Below are 25,857 nucleotides of genomic sequence, written 5' to 3' on the forward strand. Positions count from 1 at the left end.
AGCACAACAGATGATGCATCCTGGGTATAAGACTCACTACTGAGGGGTAGATGTACTAAGATGGGCCGGTCACAGAGCGAATATCCCACAATTTGCATTTTTGTTGCAACAGTTCGCAAAGTATACATTTTATCGAATGTACTAAGAGAAAATATGTTTATAAAGAGAGACGCAAAATCTACAAATTAAAATCTTTGTTGCGTCATCTTAGCGAGATCTCTAGCATTGCGAGAGTCATTTTTTTGACCAAATAAGGAAAGGCAGTTTAATCCCATTATATCATATAGTGGGGCCCCCACCTTCACCCCCAAATAAAAAAGGTGTTTCTATCAAAAAGCTTTTTGTAATCATAGTGTAGCCCCTCACTAAACCAGACTTGTTTATCCGACATAAGGAGATGTCGAGTATAAAAAAATACAACAAAATCGCACACATATACATGTATTTATATATGTTATTTTAAATGTATAAATGATTGCACTGAAATAACACCAATGGTGGTCATGTATCAAGTGTCTGCAATGGCATTAAGGCCATAGCGCCAAGTTTACACTGGCCTTAAAATTTCCCAGTTTGTATCATGACACTTTTGGCAAGCTATGGCCGTGTTAGCATCGCCAAAATGCGCTCCGCCATGCAATGCGCTCCGCTGCTCATAAGCCATGCATTTTAAGGCGTGTCGAGCCTTAATTATATGCATGGGCAAATTGTAGGTGGAGCTCATTTGTAAAAGAAGTGAGAGTATTTAGGGTCCTCATTACCCTTTTTGATGTCCCTGAGGATTAAATTATAGCTCAATACTGGCTATTTCATTCTGTACAATTGTTTGTATTCATCGTATAATAAACTTGGTTCATTAAGTTATTTATTTTATCCCTATTTTAATATATGTAAAATAAACTCTGAAAATGTTTTGGTTTTTTTTAACCCTAACCCGACACATCCTTATGTCATACAAACATATTCGGTTTAGCGAGGGGCGACTGTATGATTATGAAAAGCTTTTTGGGGGTGAAGGTTAGGGCCCCACTATAGAAACTAATGGGATTAAACTGCCTTTCATTTTTTTAAGTATATAATAGTATTATGAAGACGGGACAGAATGCATTGTACAGATGAAGTTTACATTTAACAAAAACAATGTTATTTTGATTCTTGTACTTTTGCACTTATAGACGTTATCCTTCTGGTACTCTCTGCGGCAACAAACTGCAGCTCAACTCCCGCTATTTATTTGAACAATGTTGCACGACAATCGCAATGTATATTGCTAGAGATCTCGCTAAGAAGACGCAACAAATATTTAAATTAGTATATTGCGGCTCTCTTCATTAATATATTTTCTCTTAGTACATATGACAGAATGGTTACTTTGCTAAGTGTTACAATGAAAATGCAAATTGCAGTATGTTTGCTCTGTGACCGCACCCCCAGGACTCCCCCCCCTGGATCCGCCCATAATAAATCAATACTGTGTAAGAAAACAAAGACGAGTTTTCTTAATATCTGTTCAGACCTTGATAGTTGAAATAACCAGACTTGACAAACAATTTCAAATCAGAGTAATCAAGTTTTATTACTAACATACAGGTAAAATCATACAGAGAAATGCACTACTACTAGAGTATGTGAACTAACCCTAATACAGAGTAACACATAATGTAAAATACTTAGACCTTTCCTGTCTTTTGTAATATCCATCTGTCAAAAATGTTGAGATTTAACAGGTCGCAAGGTAAAAGTGATACCCACCAAACGTCCTTGAGTCAAGGGGAAATCCTTTCAGAGAATGTGTAAATAGTGAAGAAATATCGAAGAAGACAATTTAGCTAATCACCTTTCCAAACATGTTAAAATTAAACCTAGTTCCCTTCTGGCAAGGATGATAAGAAGTGATTGTATACATAAGCAGTATTACTACCTAATGAATAAAAAACTTATTTTTTCACACAGTTGATTTATTTTATGATTGGTTTTTACAGGATGTTTGTAATCTAGTCCTGCACTTGCAGAAATTGTATTTATATACAGTATTTACAATGTGATAAAAAATCACTGGTTAATACATTTTGGAGCATTGCCAAAGTATTCGAAATTCATGCTCTAGTAGAAAAGTGGATTAATTTTCAGCCATTGGAGCTCTGTGTGCTTTTGTTATTTAAAGTTTGTTTTATTGCATGTTGCACACTTTAAATGACTGTAGTTATTTTATTGTTTGACTTTAAAATAAAGTGACCATATCATTTGTTTGCAGGGTTTTTTTTTGTATATTTTAATCACTTCTATCAGAATAAATGCCCAAAAAACATTTGTTTCCAGTCCTAATATTTTATTAAGTTTTAGAGAATGACCAGTCACATCTAGCTGTCAATTTATTCTCAGCTTAAATGAATCACTCTGTAAGAAAGTACTGTGCCTTGAGACATGTTAGTAATTAGATTGCACAACACCTCTCCCCAGCTGTGTCACTGTTCTGTACTCAGATTTGGCCTCTGGAAGGTCACTGTGTTCTCTGTGTTGCTGTGCTTTTACTATATCAACATAATTTAGATATTTTATAAGCCGTAATAGTAGTACATAATAGTAATACAGCATTTCATGTTAGATTTCGAAAAATGTTTAATTTGTCAGTTTTTCGTTAAGTATATGGAAAACTACAAAGCAGTGTATGATTCAATATGTTAACGCAACATTATTCAGCAGGTTTCATTCGACTTTATGAAGAAAAATTAAGTACATTTTATAGGGCGATGCAAAACGTTTGGCCAGCGGTACAACAAGTGTAAAAACAAATAATATATAACACATTGTTTGTCCGTTTAGTAGTTACAGCTTTCTTAAGCTCAACCAGAGAAATGCTTTGATTATTTAACACATCATTGAAAATTGTTTTCAAAGATTTTATCGGTATTGAAATGTGCTTGCTCCTTAACTCTGTAAGCTACATTGACATGCCAACTGCAACAGCAACGGCTTCAATAGCAGTTAAGAAATGTGATTTATCGCTGTTTTTCTAAGTGATAACATATCATGGGAAACATCGACAGAACTTGTAAAGTAAAACCATCCTTCAATGTGTGAAAAATTAAAAAAAACAGTTGTCCCTTATCCTTAGAAGTATTATTGCCATTCTGTCACTCTATGAACTAAACAGAAATGTCCAACACTGGAAGGTACAGTAAGGTTGTATGGGGACCTGCTCCTTTAAGAAAGCAATGAAAGACGTGCTGACAAGAGCACTCTCAATGTTAATGAGGAGTCTTTAAAGCTGAACTATGCACACATGTCTGTGCTGCAGGCTGTAAGAGTCCAGATAAGATAAGTGACATCACTGCGGCTTTATTTCCAATTTAAATGTTTTAAACCAAATTCTAAATATTTTGAATCCTGGAGCTCTGAGGCAATAGAGAATAACATCTTGTTTTCTTTGTTTTTCAGGTATAAGTTTATCTATTCATGGGGCTGAAAAACAGATACGAAACCATCACAAAAGAAGTGCGCCTTGCCATCACACTTCAGAGCGCCTTCCTGTGGTCAGGCATTCCTCACTCCCGCCTGTTAGAAAGTCAATAAACATGGAGGAGTCATCCTCTGGATCCCCAGACTCAGCAGTCACTAATGGAAAAGTACATCACCCAGGTCAGTTCAATATTAGTTAGTGCTAGAGCCTGCCAACTATACACCACAGCAATCATTTTTAATCTATATAATTAAAACTTTAGAAACTCAATTTTGAACATTAGCATTACAAAACATTATGCCAGATCTAGTAGATATGGTTATTTATTTTTCAGCAGATGACAGGACTTGAAATCTTTACAATCTACAGCAATCTGCAGCAAAGCCCTTTCCAACATAATCTTGACATCACCAGAAGGATTGATATAGAGTTAAAGGTTATCAGTCCTTAGCTCTGACAAGGTTTAGATCAATAAAATTTACTTTCTTCTGGAAGCAGGGGGCAAATGATTTTATATTGTCTATACACTACTGAGCACTGTTGAACATGTACTGGGGAAACAATACATTAAAAAGAGTTTAAAAGAGTCACAGGACATATGAATTATTATCAGAAAAGATATAATAGCCACTTGGAATTTCTACTGCTTTTGTTTTGTTGAACATTTCTTCAGGATTCCAGAATCCCTCTGGAGACATTTTGCCTCATATCTTTTCATGAAACTCAAATATAGATTGAACATATTAATGAAAAAAAAAACTGTCTTCCTTTGGAATAAGAACCTTTTATTGACCGAATTCCTTCCATTCTAAGTACTAAGCACCAAGTGAATTTAGGCTTGAGACAACAGGGCTTGGACAAAAAAGTTCCTTGCATGCAGCTCTGGTCATGGAAAAGTGCTAATACATTTCAAATTACAAATAATCATTCCATTCAAGATGCATAATGAACAAAGTTTAATTCAGTCAGTATCTGGAGAGGAAACAGTGTAGCAGTCAAAAGCTATGTTGAGACTACAATCGATCTCAAACCACTTCACCAGAGAACAGTTCTGACAAGACCTGATCCAACCAGATCTGTCCTGTACATACACTTTTATTTAATCAATCTAAGGGGTCTGTTTCTTGTCATTTCCACGGCAATAAAAACTAGTCTTAAAATGAGTACTGTTTTATGTTGACATTTTTCAGATGTTTGTAGATTTTGCAAAATTTAAGTCAGAAAAAGACAACAATAAAATATATGAAAATAATATAAAAAGCATTAAATTGATTTAAAAAAATGTAAAAAAAACCCCAAAAAACAAAGAAACCCTGTTCCTAATGAGCCACCATAAAAATGTGCATCAGCTGCAGAAACAGCTACCTTCAGCACAAATATTACAGTCTGATAAGTGTTTTTATGTGAAACAGGCGAGTCTTTACTCAACGCAATGCTGAGATGCTGATTCATACACGATCAGTGTAGTTGATTATCCAGTTGGGGTTTCATTGCTGTGCCAGGCCCAGCTCCATCTCCTTTAGGATGGGAGGGCCAGTAGACCTCTTAGAGGGGCCACCATTTAGACACATACTTTTAAACTTTTAAACATAGTAATTTTTCATTGCAGTAATAATATAGGCTTATAGGCAATTCCATGATAAAACAAATGTAAATGCAGAGTGACTCACCAAATACGATTCTTTTAGATGTATTCAGTGCATCCCTGCCATCCATGTTCTACAGGTGTACATGATTTGGGATGACGTTTTTTTTATCTCTACCTGAGCTGTCTTTTTTATTCCTTTAAACTTATACTGCCTTTCCATTCATTTTATTTAAACTATTATACAGATATATAAAATCTTCCTTTCCACTTTCCAAAAGTAATGGAAAAAAAATGAAAGCAATATAATTAAAGCATAAGTTTTCTATTTTTTGACTTGGAGAACTCCTTTACAAGGTCCTCTCCATGATCAGACTCATAGTGATAGCTTTTTCATGAGCAAAAATAACAAGTTTTTCTTTCTGTCATGAAGCATGGATCGACGATAAGGAGTAAGTACTCATGACAGAGTGTAGAAGGGATTTTCACATGAAGCTTTAGATACACCAAGTATTAAAGCTGACACATACATCTTATGCTGTAAAGGAAATGCATTGCATATCCATGCAGAAGTTTACAGACAGCAGCACAGTCTGCATCTTTGTTGAGTTTTTTAAGCAACATAGGTTTAGCTACAACAATTTCCATGTAATTTTTGTCAACAACAGCTATCATCTGGAGAGGCTCTAGCATGTTAGCATCAAGAAATGTACTAGAGTGTGGTACAAGGCAAGTCAAAGAATTGATTAAATCCAGATTCTTCTGAGAAAATCCAGATTCCAAATCTCTATCTAGAATGTTTAACATGTGAGACTGCAGTCAGATTTAGCAGTACTTGCAGTGTCTGAATGACCTAGTGTTGAATGCACTACAGAATCTATTTACTGCTACACTACAGGGCTCATTCCAGAAATCTTCATCTTGACTGAGATTTTTTTTAATGCATCTACTGATGCATTTACCACCTCACAAGCAGAGCACAGGTGGACAGATTGTGACTGAAGAACAGCATTGGCTGGCTTTAAAATACCAAGAATATGGACTAGGAACTTACCAAGAACAAAGAAGCTCTGTCTCTTCAGCTGAGACAAAAAGTCTGTACATAAGTCTATGGAAGCAAGACTTCTGAGAGTATATCAAGAATAAGATCCTGATTATCAACACATTTGGCCACTTGAAAATGGCTTGTCCAGCAAATTTCTAGCAATCTCTTTAGTGAAGGGTCATCGTACTTTTGAGTAATGTAGTGCCGATGAAAGAATGCATACAGAGAACTACAAAGATCAAAAAATGTTTTTGCACATGGTTCATTTTGAATTGCATGCACTGCTACTAAGTGCAGCTGATGGTTGTAACAATGTATGTACGGTAGGTGCCTTCCTAGTTTTCTTTGCAGTAAAGACTGCACACCTCTATTAACCCCACTCATCATTGATGCACCATTGTAGCACTGGCTGATGATGTTGTCAGCATTAAAGCCTACTTCAGAGAGGTGTTGAGGTATTTGAGTTGTAATGTATTCTGCACCCAACTGATGCAATTCTAGCAAGCCAATTAGATGCTCCTCAGGTATTGAATCAGTAACAAATCTTACCATGATCGACAGATTTTCTACATTGCACTTATCTTGTGTCCCATCACTTTTGATACAGTACCTACTAGAATCAGAATGCATATTTCTCTTTAATTTGATTAAGAACAATTTTACTTAATGTCTCTATCACTTTATTTTGTATATCTTTTGATGTATGCTTTGCAATTTGTGGTATAGTCTTTACTATCTACTAATTTGGGATATTTCTGTAGAGTGTATTCAAATAGCTTTATGAAGGGGGGCCAAAGGGACATTTGGGGGAATCTAGCCCCCTCTGGCACCCCCCTAGGACCAGCCCTGTGCTGTGCCCCTATGCCTGTTTAAGGGTTTTGCACGTAGTGCATCTCTTCTGTTAAAATAAATCAATGCAGTGCTCAATAAAGAGACTCTTCTGGCATCAGCAAACTCATCTGGGCCATTCTAATCTTCTTAAATTAAAATCTAGTTTATGTTATTTTACCAAGCAGTTCAGTGACTGTCAGCTACCCCTGTTGTAAATATAGTCCCTGTCTACTCCTATGGTAATGACATGTCTGTTTAAAATGTTTTCACCGCTCAGATTTGTGCTATGTGTCTCCTGCCAGAAATAGTATTTCATCAGGCTTTATTTCTAGGCAGAATTCTGTAACAAATTGCCTTCACCTAAACCTCAAGGAAACGTATCAAGGACTAAAGATAATCTAAGACACATGCAGGTAGATAAACATCACCTGCCGCTATGCAGCATTTCTCAAATGTATGCTTAGAGTAAACATGAATCATGTCAGTAACTGGCCTTAAAAAGAAAATCATCAGTCTAGACCAGTGGTTCCCAACCTTTTAATCAAGGCAGGGACCACCTTGGTGTTTGGATTTTTCCCACAGACTACTTCACACACAGTTTTTCACAACAGCATTTTGAAACTAATTTGTATGTTTATATGTATAAGTACATGTAGAAAGTAAAGTATTTACATAACGTACCTAACTTAATGAGATTCCTGGGCTTGAATCTTCGCTACAGTCAGCAAGGAATGTTGTCATTTTGCACAACGTTGTTTCTTTTGTTTAAAATTGTTTATTTTTTCACATTTCGAATGCTTTGTAGATAAATGGCATTTCAGTTTTGCAGGTTTAAAAGTTTTGTTTGACAAAACTTCCTGACAAATAATGTACTGGGGCTTGGCTTTTTCTTGGCTTTTTGTTCCTGAAGTTCAATGAACACAAGCAGCAGAATGAGCACAGATTAGAAAGTAGTACATTTACGTGAATGCTAGATTTGTTTTCTTTTTTAAATAATGCTGGCTAAAAAAAAAGAAGTCTGTAACAAGACAAATGTGCCTTCATAATGTGCAAGTTATTTAGTTAGTATTTGTTTCACATTAAAAAGCTGTTTCAGTTAATGGCGGCTTTGAAGGCGATGCTTGGTATTGCATCAAAGGGAGCTAATATATATTAATTTATAAATACACCCGTAATAAAAGAAAACAGACAAAAGGGGAAAATGCAGACTATATACATATCTTATCATTTTATATCACGTGGTTAAAGCTATTTCTTGTGTTGCTTATTAATATTAGTAACACAAGGTGTGATTGTGTAGAAATTGGTTTTGCAAGAATTGCGTAACCGAATTTTGGGAGTTGTTTGCGGACCACCTGGGGTTTACTCAGGAGCACAGTTGGGAACCACTGATCTAGAGCAATTGGTAAACAAGAGCACCACCATTGGTCCATAGTTCTCAGCAGGAAACAATTCATTATAAGAACACCTAGACTTCTCAGATCCATGGACCACTTTTACAATTTCACAAAACATAACTCATACGTAGCTAGCAGTGGGGCCCTTCCTCTCACTGGTTGCTTTCCATCAAATAAACTGTACCTTAAAAAAAGAACAGATACAACTGTTGTCTTTCCTCAGTTATAATATTGTGCTACACTATGCAGTGTGATCATCCGGGTACTGTACAGCATTAATGTTATGATGATGACACTTTAGCAGAAGAATACTGTGGAAGGAAACTGCTTAAATAAATGGATTGATAGAATGTATTTATTTTTGACAGATTTCAAATCAGACCCTCAGGTCCAGGTAATTTGTGTAAATACACATGAGCTGTATAGTTATAATGTTGTTTCATTGTGTAATTAATCCCAAATCAAGTGGGTTGCAAATCAAAGTTTAGTCTTTCATAATTGCTGTGTAGCAACAAAATACTTATAAATTGTTATTATAAATACTTAATAAAATACTGTACATGAACAATGAGCTCTTTACTCAAATTGTCCTTAGCTCAGAAAGAAATAAAAAGCCTGCTAAAGTTACCAAACCAGAAGCAAACAACTCAAACATTTAAATGATGAGTTTGTTAACAGTTTGAGGTTATATTTATTTGTTTAAGAATTGTAATTGCCATTTTTTCCTTTCAAAGAAATTGCACTAATGACGATTTGGAGTAAATAGCTTTGAGAATCTAGCCCAATGAGCTGAATTTTCATTCCGTGCAAAGTTTGTTAAGTATTTTGTTCAACAAGTGAAAAAACATTGTATTTGTGCTTAATTTTCTTGTTAGTGTTACAACATTTATAACTTTTCAATGAAACAATCAAAATGGCATATTGGGGCCTATATGTATATTTTGAAATGCGTCTTTACTTGAATCCTAAGCAAATGACAAATTTCTATTTTTGTTTTTTGTTTTATGCATTTCAGCAATTAAAGATGTCAGAATTTTCTTGGACGGGTCTGAGGGTGTCAACAGCTCTTCCAAGGACGATGACTCTCTCCTTCACCCGGGCAACCTGACGAGTACCTCTGAGGACAGAAGCCGACTGGAAACAGGAAAAGATGTAAGTGTTCTTCTAACAAGACGTAAATGCATCTTGATGTAAGATTTTTTTTTCATGGCCTGTCCTATGTAGTAAATACAAGTTTACAATAAATAGACAGTATCTTCAAAGCTCAATGGAACGTGTAAGAGGGAGTGGACAATTGCTATGTCAGTTTATATGTTTTTACCTTTGTAAACAGACCTAACATTTAAAAGTATGTATTCATGAAATGATCATTGATCTGTCAGTGGCACTTTGACTACAGTGTTATACCATTACAGTAGCAACATCGAACACTGGGGTCAATTTAGAGCAAATGTATCCTGTCAATACATAGTCTGTAAGTCACTCTTGTCATGAGGTCATACTGTATCAATAACTGCCCTAAATACATATAGTATCTGTGTCAACATATTGCCTGGCCTGATATAATTTCTGGGACAGAATAGGAAGTAAGTATATTTAATAACAAACAGCTATAATGTGTAAAAAATATGCATTTAGGAATGTGTACATTATTATACCAATGTTGTTTAACGTTAAGCAGTTATATCTGTCTAGGTAGATGAAGAAAAATACAAGCTAAAGATAATTTGAGCAGTTTTAATTGTCCACTGTGTTGTTTGACATGTTTATTTGTATTTTTTTTTCCACAGGGCGTGAAAGAAACAAGTAAATTGAGTGGACTATTTTTCAGAGATGGGAAGTGCCGGATTGATTATATTGTTGTTTACAGAAAGTCCAGTCCACAAACAGAAAAAAGAGAGGTCTTTGAAAGAAATATCAGAGCAGAAGGACTACAGATGGAAAAAGAGGTAGTGATCACAGACCATTGTGTGCTTTGTATTGTTTTAACATTTCAAGACTTCTCTACTTTCACAGTGTTTGGGGAGTGAGGTGGTGGTGGTTGGGGTGTGAGGTGGTGGTGGTTGGGGAGGAGGTGGTGTAGGTTGGGGAGTGAGGTGGTGGTGGTTGGGGTGTGAGGTGGTGGTGGTTGGGGAGTGGGGTGGTGGTGGTTGGGGAGGAGGTGGTAATTCGAAAGCACGGCAGGACTTGAAGTTTGCGAACTAGGTTTATATACCTTATAGATTGATGGGAAGATGCCAATAATTGGCTTTTAGATTGACCAATACTTAAATGCGATGTAGGAACTTGTATTAATGATACTATCGATTTCCTGCCTGAAACCCTCCCAAGCTTTATATTCCTTGTTTTGCGGGTTTGTCAGGGTGTGGTTTTATTGTTCAATACAGATGGGATTCCACTATAATTCAACTGTGCGTCAATATGCAAATTACTGGACAGGAATGAACACCATGTCAATATCATTTTTCTGTTTTTACACATTTATTTATATTGGTTCTGAGTTTTTCAAATTGGCACAGATTAAGATACAGCTAAGAATATGATTGTATAATATAAGGCAAGGGTAGCCATGGAAACCTTTAAGTTCTAGTAATGCAAAACAGCAGCAAGGTGACTGGAATATGATGATGTTATCATCTTAGTTATTTAATCAGCTTGTGCTTTGATTCACAGTGTTTATGATAATTAACATTGTTTGAAAATTGTAAATACTGTACAGTACATGAAAACTCTAAACCTCCAGGGTTTATATTGGAGTTTCCCTGGAAAAATCACAGAAATCATTTGAAATGATTTTGTTCTTAAGATTTTCTCAAGTACAGTAATAGCAATTATAAAACTCACAGGTCATTTTAGCCAGGTAGAACTTAATTGTTCTATGGTGGAAATTCTCACTCTAACAGAAGCTTAGTTTGAAACAGTCCAATAGGGTCCTATAGACAGAAATTGCATTTAAAAAAAAAGTGGTTAATAAGCCTTAGTCAATTATCAGTGCCTGCTGCGATAGGTGCTGTAGCTGAACTTTATGAAGCAGGCAGCTTTTAACATTAATTACTATTTTTTTTAATGTCATCATTTAAGTTTAAAATGTTTTTTTTTCTAGATTCCTCAGCTTCTTTCTGGAGAACTGCTGATCATACAGATTCATAGATTCAATAATTGAGGCACACGACTTTAAAATTCCTTTTCTATTTTTGACAGCCATATTATGCCCCATGCTTTGATATGTCTCTTCATTCTCACCTGAATATGCAAGACAGTGGGAATTAAATTACATAAATGCCAGAGTAGCAATATTTTCAAAATATTTCTCTTCAGCAAAGTTGGCTGCAAATGGTAGTTTCTCATATTCTTTTTTGAGTATCAGTGCTAGCTATAAGCAAAATAAACTGTTGCTTAAGGCCCCAGCAGCTTAAAAGTGTCCATGGGTAAAACATTTTTAAAAAGTAGGCTTTTTTAGTAATAATTTTAACAGGTTATAACCCTATCACAGTGGCACAGCACCCAAGTTACTGGAGTTGATTGCTACAGTGTGTATATGTGCACGTGAGGTTGTTAGATATTGATGCTTTTAAGTCCTATTTTATTTTAAATGCTGTTAATCTTATTAATCTGTAGAACTGTATGTGTTTGCAGCAAAAGAAAAATAGTTTGTATTATTTCATATTTTTTATAAAGAAATTAAAGGGTGTGGGGAGAGACAAAAGTAATTTATAGGTTACCTGTCCAAGGTGCTGGGAAGAATGTTGCTGTGGGGAATATATCTAATGCCTTATTGCAAACAGCTTTTATGCCTTAATATTCATAGTTACAAAATATTTATTATAAATACAGATGTGCATACAAATTAATATTTTGGGTAGCATTTCTACCGTGGTCTGACTTCCTCCCACAAACTGATATAAACTGATACTTTGTATGCATAGGGCTGGGTGACATACCAATTCCAGAAGCCCAAGAAATGTATAGACAAGCGTTTTTAATTCTGACGCGTAACCTATAGTTCTTACCAACAGCAATGGTTGAGTAGCTCTTAATAGATCAATTTCTGTATGCATTTCATTAGTACAAGGGGACTCGTAGAGTGGTTGATTATGTCAAGGTCATGTTGTCCTACCAGGCGTCCCAGATGAAAACTGCTTCATTAATCTGTGATTTCTTGAGGTATTTGGTAATTGAAGCCATGTGTTCCCTGTTGTCTGTTAAACTATATTTCTGTTCTGGAAGGAATCACTTAACACTCCAGAAATTAATAATTTAAGCCTTCCTGCTTGCTTGTCTGTCTGTCTACTTTATGTGGATGAATCATAGCCTGTAAGGCATATATACTTCAGTGCAAAACAGATACACGTTTTCTACAACTCTGGCCATTTAAATCTTGTAATCAAAAAAACTACAAAATAATATTGCAAAAGTCAATCGGAAGCCATATTAGTAGTACAGTAGTTCATGTTAGATTTCAAAATGTCACATTTTTCAATTTGTTTCAGTTTTTTGTTAAGTATATGAAAAACTAGAAAGCAGTATGCAATTCAATATGTTAACGTAACATTATTCAGCAGGCTTCATTCAACTTTGTGAAGCAACAAATAGTTAATTCTACAGGGTGATGCAAAACTTTTTGATGCAGGCAAGGTATAAATATGATATAGTTTATAAGGACTATATTATTAAAGGTTTGAGAACTGTTGTGCCTTTGGTGTTTCATGTATATAAAACAAACCTCATAATATTTAAATAGCACTTTCATGTAAGGTTTGTGAAAATGGCTTTATTTCAAGTGTTTTTTCATATATTATTAGTTTTGTTTGTTTTCTTTTTTTGGAATCAAGGATTGATGTTCATGAAATCTCCCTTTGATGATTCCACAATGGTTTGGGGTTGAGTTTATTCTTGTGTTCTAAATGTACAGTAGAAACTCAGTACAGTATAACAAGTACAGTATGAAAACAAACAGTGGATAAACGAGTTTGCTATAGCACTATGATATTTTAAAATAAAAAATAACTATTAAAAATAGTCCATATTGAAGAATTACTTAAATGCTATTTTTCACAGTTTCTTCTAGGTCTGTGCATTCTCAGACATATAGATTTAGAAATATTGATTGATTAGTTTTGTTGATGATGTTGCTGTTCCTGGATGGCTCAAAATACAGTGTGTTTATTACTAGGTATTGATCCAGGGAGATGCTTTAAAATGTTCCCTTACAAAAGGATACGGCACATGTTCCAACAACTGGGATGTTATACGCATGGCATCATGTTGCAATCAATGTCATTCTTTTTAAAATAATAATAACAAGAAAAAACTAAAAAAACATGTCAATTTCAAGCACCATTTCATGCCATTGCTGTGAACAGATACACTTAAAAGAGCAGTACTCAAGACTTTGTCCCCACTGCTGCTTTCTATTACACAGTTTTGATAGGACTATCAGTCCTGACTCAGTACACCCTGCCTTGGAGGATACAGGCAACCCTGCAAGTGGTCACAATGTTAACGTTCAGTAACACTTCTGGGTATCGAAGTCACCTTTAATTTGTAATATACATTCCAGTAGTATTTGTTGCAGTAGTAAAAGGAAAGAATTGTGAGAATTATACTCAATACTGTCATTGAAAAAGTGACACGAGGTAGCCTTTGGTTTTAGTTCAGGTTAATGGTTAGAGTAGGCCTGCATTTGAAAGAAATAGCTTCCTGTTCTGGCTCCCCTTTATCTTTTTCTTCTAAGAGGCTGCATACAGCACAGGTAGGTTACCATGTCACACTCGATCAATAATATCTCTGCCACATCTGCTGTGTTGAAACTGTATGTCACTGTATGTCGATTGCAGGATCTTTATGTAGACGGAATTTCAATACAGGTATGTAAATCAGGTATGTACATTTCAGGTATGTAAATTCAGGTATGTAATTTGTGGCTTGAACAAACAAGCTCTGATTTCAGGATGATCATCTCCAGGTTAATTTATTAATGCAGCATTTGAACAGCGAGTAAACACAGGCTTTAGGCTACACACATATTGAGGGTCAGTTAATGCTTCAATGCAGCTTTAAAATAGATACATATATATATTATAATGGAAACAAATCATACATGAACTGTGAAATTCATATTACGTATAAGTTATAAGAAAACAAATCTGACTTAATGATTATGCCAGCAACTTACATCGGTTTTTACTTTAATCAAAATAATTTAAGTAACGGAAATCCTTATGCAAATAAGATTAACTAAACTTTACATGTAAATTATGTTTAATGAGTCAAAAAATACTAACTTTATCAGCTTTTGAAAAACATACTCTTTGGGCAACTGACCAAGGTGCTGAAAAAAATGGAAATTGCTGCTTTTTAGAGCTGGCTGCTGTAGGTTCCTTAAACATGCTTTATTAAAACCAATCATACTGTACATCAATTAGTACCTTTAATCACGTTCATACGTGTTTGACAACAATTCTAAACTTCTTTTTAAGTGTTTGTTCTGCTTTTAGACCTGCTTGATTTAATATAGCTGGGTCACAATCCCTTGTAAGTGCAAATTATGGTAGTGGAGTGTGAGTCTCTGCCACCTTTTCGGTTTCTCTGCTAGAAAAAGAGGTTCTGTCACCACAACAGTAATAAATTAGCTCATCCCTCAGGAACCATTCACATTGAGATAATTTGCCCTTGTCATTTCATGACCCTGTTTAATTCAGAGCTTTAAGTCTGGCGTTATGAGAAAATGGAAAGCATTGTGCATATGGCACATTAACTATCTTGAAAGGTTACAATAATGTACTGCTAGCTGTGTTGCTTGTATCAGGTGCTGCGGTTATATTTCCAAAATGCCCTTTCAATCTCAGATCAGCATGGACACTACAAATGGTTTTAGTTGTGTACTTTAAACATGAGAATGGCTATAAAGGGCAGTGGATTAATACACCCAGGTTTGAATCTTGTTTAAGTCTTTAGTGAAATGAATTATGCTGTCTTCATTTTATCCGTAACTTCAGTCAATCATGTACTGTAGGCATTAGCTGAAACATTTATCTATAACTCTGTCCCCTTCCCTTATATCTTGGTTAAACTTTATATTAAATGTAGAAATTGAATTATGAGTATGTACTGTATGTAAAACATCAGAGCATGATAGATTCAAGGCTTACTCATTGGAGACATTTTAAAAATATGTACTTGATGATTAGTTACAAAGAAACAATGATAATGGTGTGGTGTTAAGTATGAACACGTCATCAGCTTGTTTATATGGAATTATTATTATTATTATTATTTATTTCTTAGCAGACGCCCTTATCCAGGGCGACTTACAATTGTTACAAGATATCACATTATACATTATTTTACATTATACAGATATCACATTATTTTACATACAATTACCCATTTATACAGTTGGGTTTTTACTGGAGCAATCTAGGTAAAGTACCTTGCTCAAGAGTACAACAGCAGTGTCTCCCACTGGGGATTGAACCCACAACCCTCCGGTCAAGAGTCCAGAGCCCTAACCACTACTCCACACTGCTGCCCATTGAAATTAAAGGCACAACAGCTAAGAGTTACTTCTGCTTTTCAAGCCTGCTGTTCACAGTGAGCTGTGTGGTTTGGAGACCCCCAGAACAGAACTGCACTCCCCCAACAACAGGAAAAGCACTCACAAATATAAAGCCAGAAACTCAGAGGATTTTTTTTATTTTATTTTTTCTCCAATCAGGGGTTTATCTTTAATCAATACCAAAAAATGATATTTTGAAATTAATCTTTACTGTATAAATATCCAAAGTGTCTCTCATCAAGACGTTTGATCATTCCTAATAACCAAATGTAATAGTTTCAACAACATTTAAAAAAAAAAAAGTAAACTAAATCAGATAATCCTAAATTACATTAATACCTGCATTTTGTTCTGAATTGGTGCAGCTTAGCGTAGTACATGGTTAGAAGAATGATTTACCTTCCCAGCTGAACCTCAGTATTTTGTAGTATATTGCTATGCCTTAACCATTACAAAGAAACAAGTGATCTATCTTTAAAAGCTTTTATGCTACTCGTTGCAATAAAAGGTAACGTTTAAGAACTAAAAGCATTTTTCAAAGGACGGGTATTGGCAGTTCCCTGGACAAAAAACACCTGAAGATGCATTACGAACTGGACCTCTTTGTACTGTATGCAATAATGCATTCTCAAAGGATTATTATATACCCAAATCATATGTTAAATAAGGGCTACATAATTTATGATTACAAAATTATAATGATGATATAATTTTCCTTGCTTTTTTGTTGCAGTCCTCTATAACAAACAGCGACATCATTTTTCTGAAGTTACATGCCCCTTGGGAAGTCCTTTGCAGATATGCAGAACTAATGAACATACGCATGCCTTTCAGGTAGGTACACACTTGTCTGTTGTTCATTATCTGAAAGCATTTCAAGCCAGAATGCATTCAAGTTATGATTTGTCATTTGATGCTCATTTCACATGAACTTGGTTTACCAGGGAAACAAACCAGCATTAAAAAAAATCTAAAAATCTACTAAAAAAAGATTTAACTTCAAGGTAAGTACAATGGAAAACAAAGAAAGGGTAATAAAGCAGCCCTCAAAGCTGTGTGGGTGGACAGAGACTGTTCTGTGAACAATTTGTTCAGGGGAGATTTAAACCAATGTTCTTTTGTACATCCGCACATAATATTGTTCATTTACCTTCATCAGGATCAAAGCTATCAACTTAGATATCTATGAGTGGCAGAAGAGTTTTATAAGATGTTCAGTAGTTTGGTAATAAAAAGTTCAAGGAAGTTATTGTAGGAGTTATTTGTTTATCCAGGTAAAGCATTACATGTAAAGTGGGGTTTTGTTCAGAGCCACTTTATCTTTGTGTGACTGGAGTAATTAAAATGTAATTTAATCATTCTGGTAACTCTGATTTTCTCATGGCTTGAAACTCACACTAGCCCTGCACCCAGTCCAGGGTTTAAGAACTACCTTCAATTAAGTATATTTCTTAAATGCTCAGGAGCCATGAGTTTGATGTTTAACAAATTGTTCCTCCTTTATAGCTGCATGAACAACTCAGATTAGTAAGCCTACAGACTCAGACTTATCCATGTCGTGATCGTTGTGATTAGTTTGGAGCAGATTTACAAGAGGCCTGATTGTTCAAACTCGTGGCATCTGGACATTTCAGTCATATACCTAAACAAGGGAAGTTCTGAAACCCAGCACCTAGTGCAGGGCCATTGCAAGGCTCAAGCCTCTTTTCTACTGTATTTAAATATAGTTAAATTCAGACAACGTAATCATTAATTTAAATTTAAATGTAATTATTTATTTTAAAAAGTCATCACTATGAGTAAGTGTAGAATGTAAAATTAGTGTTTACTTCAAATTGCTTTTCTATAAATCCCATAGGAATAGGGTAATGTTAGTTTAAAAGTAATTGTGTTTTAATTACTAACATTTATTTTAAAGTGTTACTGAATTGTAGTAGTTTCTTGGTATGTGGAAGAAGAAATTAAAGTGAGTTCTGTAACACCCAACAGCTCAAAATAGGGACAATGCCACCCAGTTCAACACGTTTTTGCTTGGTCAGAGTAAAACAAAACTCTGACTTACTGTATTGAAATGTCAGTACTTTCTACTCCTTGCGAATGGTGTTGACTAACACTCGCCTTGAACCTCTCCTCTCCTGGGATATCAGTAGTTTCCATTACTGAAGTGGTTAAGGATATGCCTCTCATCCCATTTAGGCTGTAAAATAAAGTATACTGGGTCAGAAGAGTACTTTATTCCATTTATTTCAGTGTCAGAGGGGAAAGGTACTGCAAGTGGAAATAGAAATATATATATATATATATATATATATATATATATATATATATATATATATATATATATATATAGTATACATCGTATGCAGTATGCTGTGTCCTTTTTTTATTCAGCATCTCCACTTAAGCAATGTTATCACTTAAATATTGTACAAAGAATAAGTCGTTGTGACTCACTGAAGCGCCTGATGCTGGCTGGTACTCTTCTTCACCAGTGTAAAATTGTGTTCTTCCCAGCTTCCTACTTTGTTCATCTGATATGTGCTTTGAGAGGGATTCCATTTCTTGACTTGTCATGTCAATGTTGGATATAGTAATGCAAATATTACTTTATACAGTAATAATAAAGTTCAAAGTTCAAAAATACCTGAAGAGTCTTTATGGAGTGTACATATAAAAAACAAGGCACAGGGTTTGGCTTTACTGGGATGAACATCTGTAGGGATATATATATATATATATATATATAATGCATCTATGATGGATTGATCTGTTACAATTTGTAATTGCAAACGGCTTTTTATTGCATTTGGACTGTATGATTAATGTAATTAAATGTTGTTGATTGCCCCAGGACTTAACTAAAAAAAAAAAAAAAAAGCCTTTTATCCTAATTAATTTTTTTCACAGTTAATTTATTTACATTTTTTAAATAGATAATCAGATTAATATGAACAGATAATATTTTATTTCAACCAGAAACTGAACTTTTGGATGATTTTGCCAACAATTGTTACTCGTTCAGAGGTTTTCAATAGCAACTGCATTGCATTGTGCCACACATGTGCCGGAATGTTATTGCCATTCTTGGATAGCTTAAAAATGCTGCAGTCTGTGCTGCAGCAGTGAACACTAAAAAACATCAAGTTATCACATATCTTAGGATTTCTTTAAGGTGTCATTCACCTTTTAAAGACGTTATACCATCCTACACACAATTTAAACTTACCAATAGACAAAGTTACCCAAAACTGCACTAAAGGCCAGTTGATTTGGGTTGTATTCATAAATATACGGGTTTAGTTTTTTTTTTTTTTTTTTTTTTTTAAGGTATAGTGTGTGCCTCTGCTTTGTCAAGGATTTCCTTTTTCATGAATGATTAATCTTGGTACATGACAAGCACACATTGTGTTTGGCCAGTTCAAGTATGATTCCAGATCTCTATCACAGAGATGCTGTAGCTGAGGTGGACAGGGATAATCATCTATTTCGGCTGTGAATGATGATTATGTATTACTATAAACAGAGAATGAAAACTTTGGAGGAGTTTTTTTTTTTTTTATGCCCTATTAGACCACCAGCGTTAAACCAGATGTAAAGTGTGTTACCTTGAGGAAGGTAAATGATCCTTACCACTTTACCGCCTCCGTCGGTCCCCCTCGGAAAAGATCAAGCTAATATGCTGTGATGAAAGTTTTTCTTTGGCCTCAGGGAGCATGAAAATGTATGTTCATTCAGTATAAATATTTAATTGGATGCATGCCTCCCCTACTCATATCATATCTGCTTTGCTGAACTGTGCAGTGGCTGCCACATTTTTTTTACTGTTTCAAATATAGAATGGAAGGTTACTTCCCAGTAACCTGGCAGACAGTAATTATACAGCCACATCCTATTTGAAATTCATCACAATTTGACTTAGAATTTACTAGAGGTCTGTATTGGCATGTTTTCTAGGTGCTGTTTTGCATATGCTGTGTTAATGCAGTAATTTACATGACCTCTGAATGGAATTAAACTTGATATTTTTTTCCAATACATTCGCTCTGTAAGAGAAATTAAACTAAGATGGAGGAACATTTGAAAGAAGGAAGGAGAGAGTAAACGATGTCATCCATTAGAATCGGTACCCTCAGGCACATGTTTTCTCATATTTAATCTCTTAATCTCTCTTTTTAGTCTTTCTTCCTCCACCTCTTACAGGCTTCTGTCTTCAATCTCCTTTCCTTCCTTGCTAGTTCTTACTGTAACTGATGATGGGTTTTCTTCTCGACTGGCTTCATTTTTGCTGTTCTTCCAGGAGAAAAATCTATTACCTGCACCGGCGGTTCAAGTTCATGAGCAGGTTGGTGTGATAAAAAGCAACTGCTGGACTTTAAATCTCAAATGACCTTTGTCTGTCTTTGATTTCATCCAACAGTGGTTAACCCTAGCAGTAATGTTTGAGCATTTTAAATGTCAATCTTACATGTGTTTATGGGCCTTAGTACAATGCAGTAGCGTACAGGAACATAAAAAATAAAGGTTCTTAGAAACACTACTCGTACAAGAAAGTCTCAATTAAATACTGTATGTGTGTGAGCGTGGGTGTGTGTGTGTAATGGTGTATACAGTATTTGTAAAATGATATACACAATTCAGTTCAAACATGGCTAGATAGTGGGATTTTTTTCTGAACTATGATGTTCAGAAAGGACATGAAGACAGTATCAGTAGTGTGGTAGTGCCATTACTCCTGTATCAACATACCAGTTCATAGTTTACCTTTAATGACATGTAAATACAAAGATCAAAACCATCATGATTAGGGCAAACAGAAAATAATGCATAGTACACATGAGGAAGCAAGTGGTGAGAGTACCGGAGATCATAGGTGAGGACAACAGTTTCTTATGACCTTTGTCAATAGTCCTTGCTTCATTGATCTTGTAACTCATCTGTTCAGAGCACAGCTGGAGCTGGGTCTGCCACATACAACCCTCAGTAAATCTTCCATTAAGCAATGTCATCATGTTCACTTTCTGAATTTAAAAGGTAGTACTGTTCAGTTAAGTCGCTTCATGTTGTCATTTGCTTATTTTGCATCTGTATTGCACATGCATGCATAATTAAAGCTTGGCTCCATATGACTTGTACCATTTTTACATATTTAAATGTACTCTTTAAAACTGTGATCAAATGGGTATGATATGAGACAGAGGCTGACAGAAGGTTGCAATGTATTTGGTAGATTTTTTTCTGTTCGCAAACAGAATATGTGACCTAGTGTTTGCTGACTGATACAAGCGTTAGATGAAAGTGACCTAAATGCCAAATCAACACACTGTGTTTGTAAAGAGCTCTGGCAGTTCATTTATGCTGCATGAAATGAACTGTCAGTAGAGCATCCATATAAACATATACCCCCAATGTGCCAGGCAGTCTCTAAAACTGTATCAAAACAGGGCGTTCAGTATGTAAAATTGTAAAGCACAAACGGTCCTTAAACTACGAGTTCCTATATCCTTGTTATGAATTAATGCAGTGATTACCCATATGAGAAACGGCATCAGTTTAACAGTGCATTCATTTGAGAAATAACTGCAGTATATTTTGAATACAGTTGAAGGGCAAACCAAATGCACTTATTTAGAGCTAGGGAGCCTTACAGCCTTGGGTATATAACAGTGGTTTGTGTGTGTGCATGATTGTGTGTGTTCACAGACATGGTAAACCTGTTAGATTATAGAAGTGTAAATGTTAATAAATGCAGTATACATTATTTAAATATTCTACAATTTGTACATAGCCTATAGGGTATTTATTACATTACGTTGTATTTGTTACGTTTTTTGTCTATCAGTCGTCATGTAAAACCATAAATCTTATTTCCTTTCTAATACATTTATGGTTTTGTTTCCATTGTGACAGGATGGAGAAACGAATAAGCAGGTTTCGAGGATGGCTGCCTCGAAAGCCAATGAAGTTTGACAAGGAGACCTTACCAGACCTGGAGGAGAATGACAGCTACACTGCCCCCTTCAGTCAGCAGAGGATACACCAGTAAGTGATATCTAGAAAATCATAACTGTAAATGTTACCCAAGCCAACATATCATGCTGCCATTGACACTATGAGGTACCTTAGTCAGCTGTTACATCTTCATAAAATTCAATGCCAAGGTCTCCAAGCTACGACTAGTTAACCAGTTCCAGGCATGTTACACTGATTTAAGCAATAGAGGAAAGCACATTCTGAAAGAGTTAATGTTGACTTTGTTTTCATGATCATGTTAGAATTGATATAATAATCAGCATTTTAACAGGAAGAAGCAGGTGTCAAGGATCTTGGGGGGGGCTTGTGTCCCTGTAGCTGTAGATTAGTTTTTGATAAAGTATGCGTACATTACAGTGCTCCCACTTATAAGGCAATTCGGTTTTATGTTGTTTTAACTTTACTTTCATTTTTTGAATGTCCTAAATTAATGTTTCAAAGACACCTTAAACAAACATCTTGAACAATCAATACTATCATTTAAATCTCTATTAGCGTCATTGCTAGTAAATAACCTGCAAGTGGTTGGTCTTTTTGGCAAGGGGCTCCTAAAGTGCAGTTTACTTTGTAATGTAATGAAATCCGAAGCTTACTTTCACCATGTGCACCTAGAGACAAGTAAACTAGGTGAAGCTAATTTATTTAAAGAGTAGCTTGCTTCAAATAACGTTTAGATTATTATGTTGTTACTGTTCCTTGATGTTTTCAATCGTTCTGGTCGGTTCTTGTCCGTTACGCAAATGTTGTAGCTGTTTTGTAGCTGTGACCGGAAGTCTAGTCGCCTGCTATAAACATATGTAACCCAGACCAGACCAGCCAAAGTGTCTACACTTAGAAGATGGAGCCATCTAGCACATAGCTGTGTAATGCCAACAATCCTTAGATCCTTCATACCTGTTCACTAGATGGCGCTGGCTCTTACTTCTATAAAGTCTCTTTGGCTGATCTATCCTTCACTTCATATTCCTCAGACAAGCAACTAGAACACAAGAGCAGCTCCTGAACTCAGATCAAAGCACTTTAACAAACATAATATCAAAATGTAAAAAATATGCATTATTTTAGGACTTTCAATAAAAGCCACTCAAAATGACTACAAGAAAAGAAATGTAGGATAAGGTAAAATAAATAAACAAATAATCATTTGAATATGTGATCACATTTACCTGCCACTATAAGTTTGATGACTGGTTTCCTCGACTCATTCACATCCTGTGTTACAGGTACCAGGGCCCTAAATAAAGCAGCGGTGATGCATTGAACAGGAGTGTAAAAGGCTCAGGAGAAGTCCTATTAACCATAAAACAGAAAATAATTTACATTGTCACAGGATAAATTGGGCTTCATTCAGTCAAAGTGAAAATAAGGGTTAAATAAAATAAAAAATCAAGTCTGGTCCATTTTTAAGCTAAGACTCTGATTTACATTGTGCACTGAAGCTGATAAGCTCATTTCCATTTTAGACGCAGCAGGATTACTCTTATTATAACACCATCAAGTCAGATTTAATAGCTGCAGCAGTATGCTGCATTTTTTAATGTAACTGTGCTTCAAAATCCAGACAGTCAATGTGGTGTAATATAAATAAAGAAAGATGCTTGTCTATGAATGTGACAGGACTTTAAGTTAGATTGGACATGCTGTTGAAGTGGCCACAGAAAAGGCAATTAATATATGGCTGCGCTGATTTTATGTTTAATTAAGGATATTGCAGTGCATTTGGGAATAACTACACTTTCTAGACATAAAGGCTGCCTGTTTTTTTTTTTTGGCAAATTTTACAGAGCCCCACGTTCACTCCTATGGAGGACAGGGAGGGAGAAAATAGTAGAATTTACTCATATAAAAACATACTTTAATACTTTAGTACCCCGTGAAGGGGTGTCTGTCAGCAAGGAGACTCAGAGACCAGAAACGCTGTAGTTTAAGTGGTTATGCACATTTATTTACAACAATATAATACACAAAACAACAAACCATCCGGCACCTTCACCAACATTACCTATACTAACACCCGTGATCACCCTATTTATACATCTGTGGCTGGAACCTTAATTAATCATTTTATTATTTATTCAATTGATGACTCCAGCCACATCCACACGTGTTTTTGCAGGGATGAATTGAACCCCCCCCCACACACACACACACATACAAGCTGCTACATATCCATATAAAAAACTGTTTAACTGTTTTCCTATAGGTTATTGCAACTCATTGTATAATATATCGTAGGAAACTATTGTGTTTCTGGGTAGTATTTTTGTATGGATCTGTTATTCCTCTCGTAAAATTGTAACTTTGTATTATTTATTAGAATTGTTCCACATGAAGTGCTCTGTAGATCATATGTCTTACTAGGAGACTCATTTACTCATGGTAAAAGCATAGCAAAGTGCATTCAAGCATGGTAAAGCTAGCATGGTAAAGCACAGGGAAGTACTGATTGTGAGGAGGAAGTCCATTTCCAGCTGATTCTTGCAGGCTGCAGTAAGATTCTTGAAGTGTCTGAAGTTGGCCAGTCTGTCATAATGCAGCATGAACCCCTTGCTCCAACTCAGAAACTCAAATGTAATCTCCTGGGCAATGTTCAGACCTCACCCTGACTAGGTGTGTTTCTGTAGAGTACACAGGACAGTAACCCCTGTTCATATTTATTTTACAAAATGACATCATTCCAGAGTCTTCTGGCCTCTTTTCTTGTGTTACTAAAAGCTCTATCATAAAGCTCTATCATAGTTTTCAAATTATTCTACAAAAGACTGTAGGCTTAAATGATCAGATTATATATCTTTTAATGATCTTACTTCACTTAATATAGATATATCAGGCAGTTGTGTGATACACTTTGATTACAATGTATTGCAAGGTACCAAAAGAACCACTGAGGCCATAACCTCTTTAAAAATACTGTATGGTGCCTTATCCAACAAACAAATATCAGCACTACTGAAATGATGTATTTTGTTTGGGCACTCAGCTTTTAATAAATAGAGACTTAGTGAGGTATGAAATAAACACAATCTTTGTGGAGGCTTCATGAAATGGCAAAGCTGTGATCAAAAACACACTGCAGTCTTCACAATCACTGAACCCAGCAAGACTTGAGTGGGATGAAACTGATGCATCAACCATTATATTTTGTTTAATTAAAGCAGCCTATTCTTTATACAGATATACTGTGATGAGTATAAAAAGACAGCAGCTATGGCCAAAAGTTTTGCATCACCTTATATAATTAATTAATTTTGCTTCCTAAAGTTGAAGGAAACCTGCTGAATAATGTTAAGTTAACATATTTAATTACATACCTCTTTGTAGCTTTCAATATACTTAACGAAACACTAACATAAATTGGAAAATGTGGCATTTTCGAAATCTAACATGAAATACTGTACTACTATTATGGCTTCCAGTAGACTTTTGTGGTGTTATTTTGAAGTTTCTTTGATTACGTGATGTTAAATAAAATATCTAAATTATGTTCATATAGTTCATGAGACATACTATAAAGTTATGTCTCAACCCTAAAATTCTAGGTGATGCAAAACTTTTAGCGATAGCTGTAGTGTGGAAAAGAAACAAAAGAAGTGATTTTCTGAAAATAAATACAATTAGAGAGGTATTTTCAAAATGAAACTTGATGTAACCTTTAAATAAAATAAAATGACTAATTCCTAATACAAACCACAGCAAATATGCCCGAGCCATTGTAAAAACATACCTGTTTTTTTTTTTTGTTGTTTTTTCTGAATTAATGAGATCCATTAAATTTCAAAGGAGAAAGACAGAGTTGAAAGTTGGTACAGGGTAATGCACTTAAAGCAAACATCCAGCCTGCTGGAAGGGGGCCTGGCCCGTTTGTACTGTTGATACGGTGCGCTACTGTGCCAACTAGATAGGTTTCAATTATTCCAAGACTGTGCTCGGTATTGAGACTTTTCCAAGTCT

The 25,857-nt window shown here is 35.3% G+C and overlaps 1 protein-coding gene across 5 annotated transcripts in view; it reads left to right on the plus strand.

The window, feature by feature from the left end:
- LOC117419832 (anoctamin-4-like) overlaps positions 1–25,857 on the plus strand; it is a 93,876-nt gene that overhangs the window by 35,991 nt on the left and 32,028 nt on the right. For 3 of the 5 annotated variants that reach the window (XM_058986200.1, XM_034033091.3, XM_058986201.1), the window contains 6 exons: positions 3,439–3,639; positions 9,334–9,470; positions 10,109–10,267; positions 16,610–16,710; positions 20,174–20,218; positions 21,784–21,915. In XM_058986200.1, coding sequence (XP_058842183.1) covers positions 3,439–3,639; positions 9,334–9,470; positions 10,109–10,267; positions 16,610–16,710; positions 20,174–20,218; positions 21,784–21,915 — 775 coding nt within the window. Of the gene's footprint in view, positions 1–3,438; positions 3,640–9,333; positions 9,471–10,108; positions 10,268–16,609; positions 16,711–20,111; positions 20,219–21,783; positions 21,916–25,857 lie in introns of those variants that run through there. The other 2 variants (XM_058986199.1, XM_058986202.1) reach the window with 2 other exon arrangements.

Source organism: Acipenser ruthenus, chromosome 14 (genome assembly GCF_902713425.1).
Source record: "Acipenser ruthenus chromosome 14, fAciRut3.2 maternal haplotype, whole genome shotgun sequence".
Lineage (NCBI taxonomy): Eukaryota > Metazoa > Chordata > Actinopteri > Acipenseriformes > Acipenseridae > Acipenser > Acipenser ruthenus.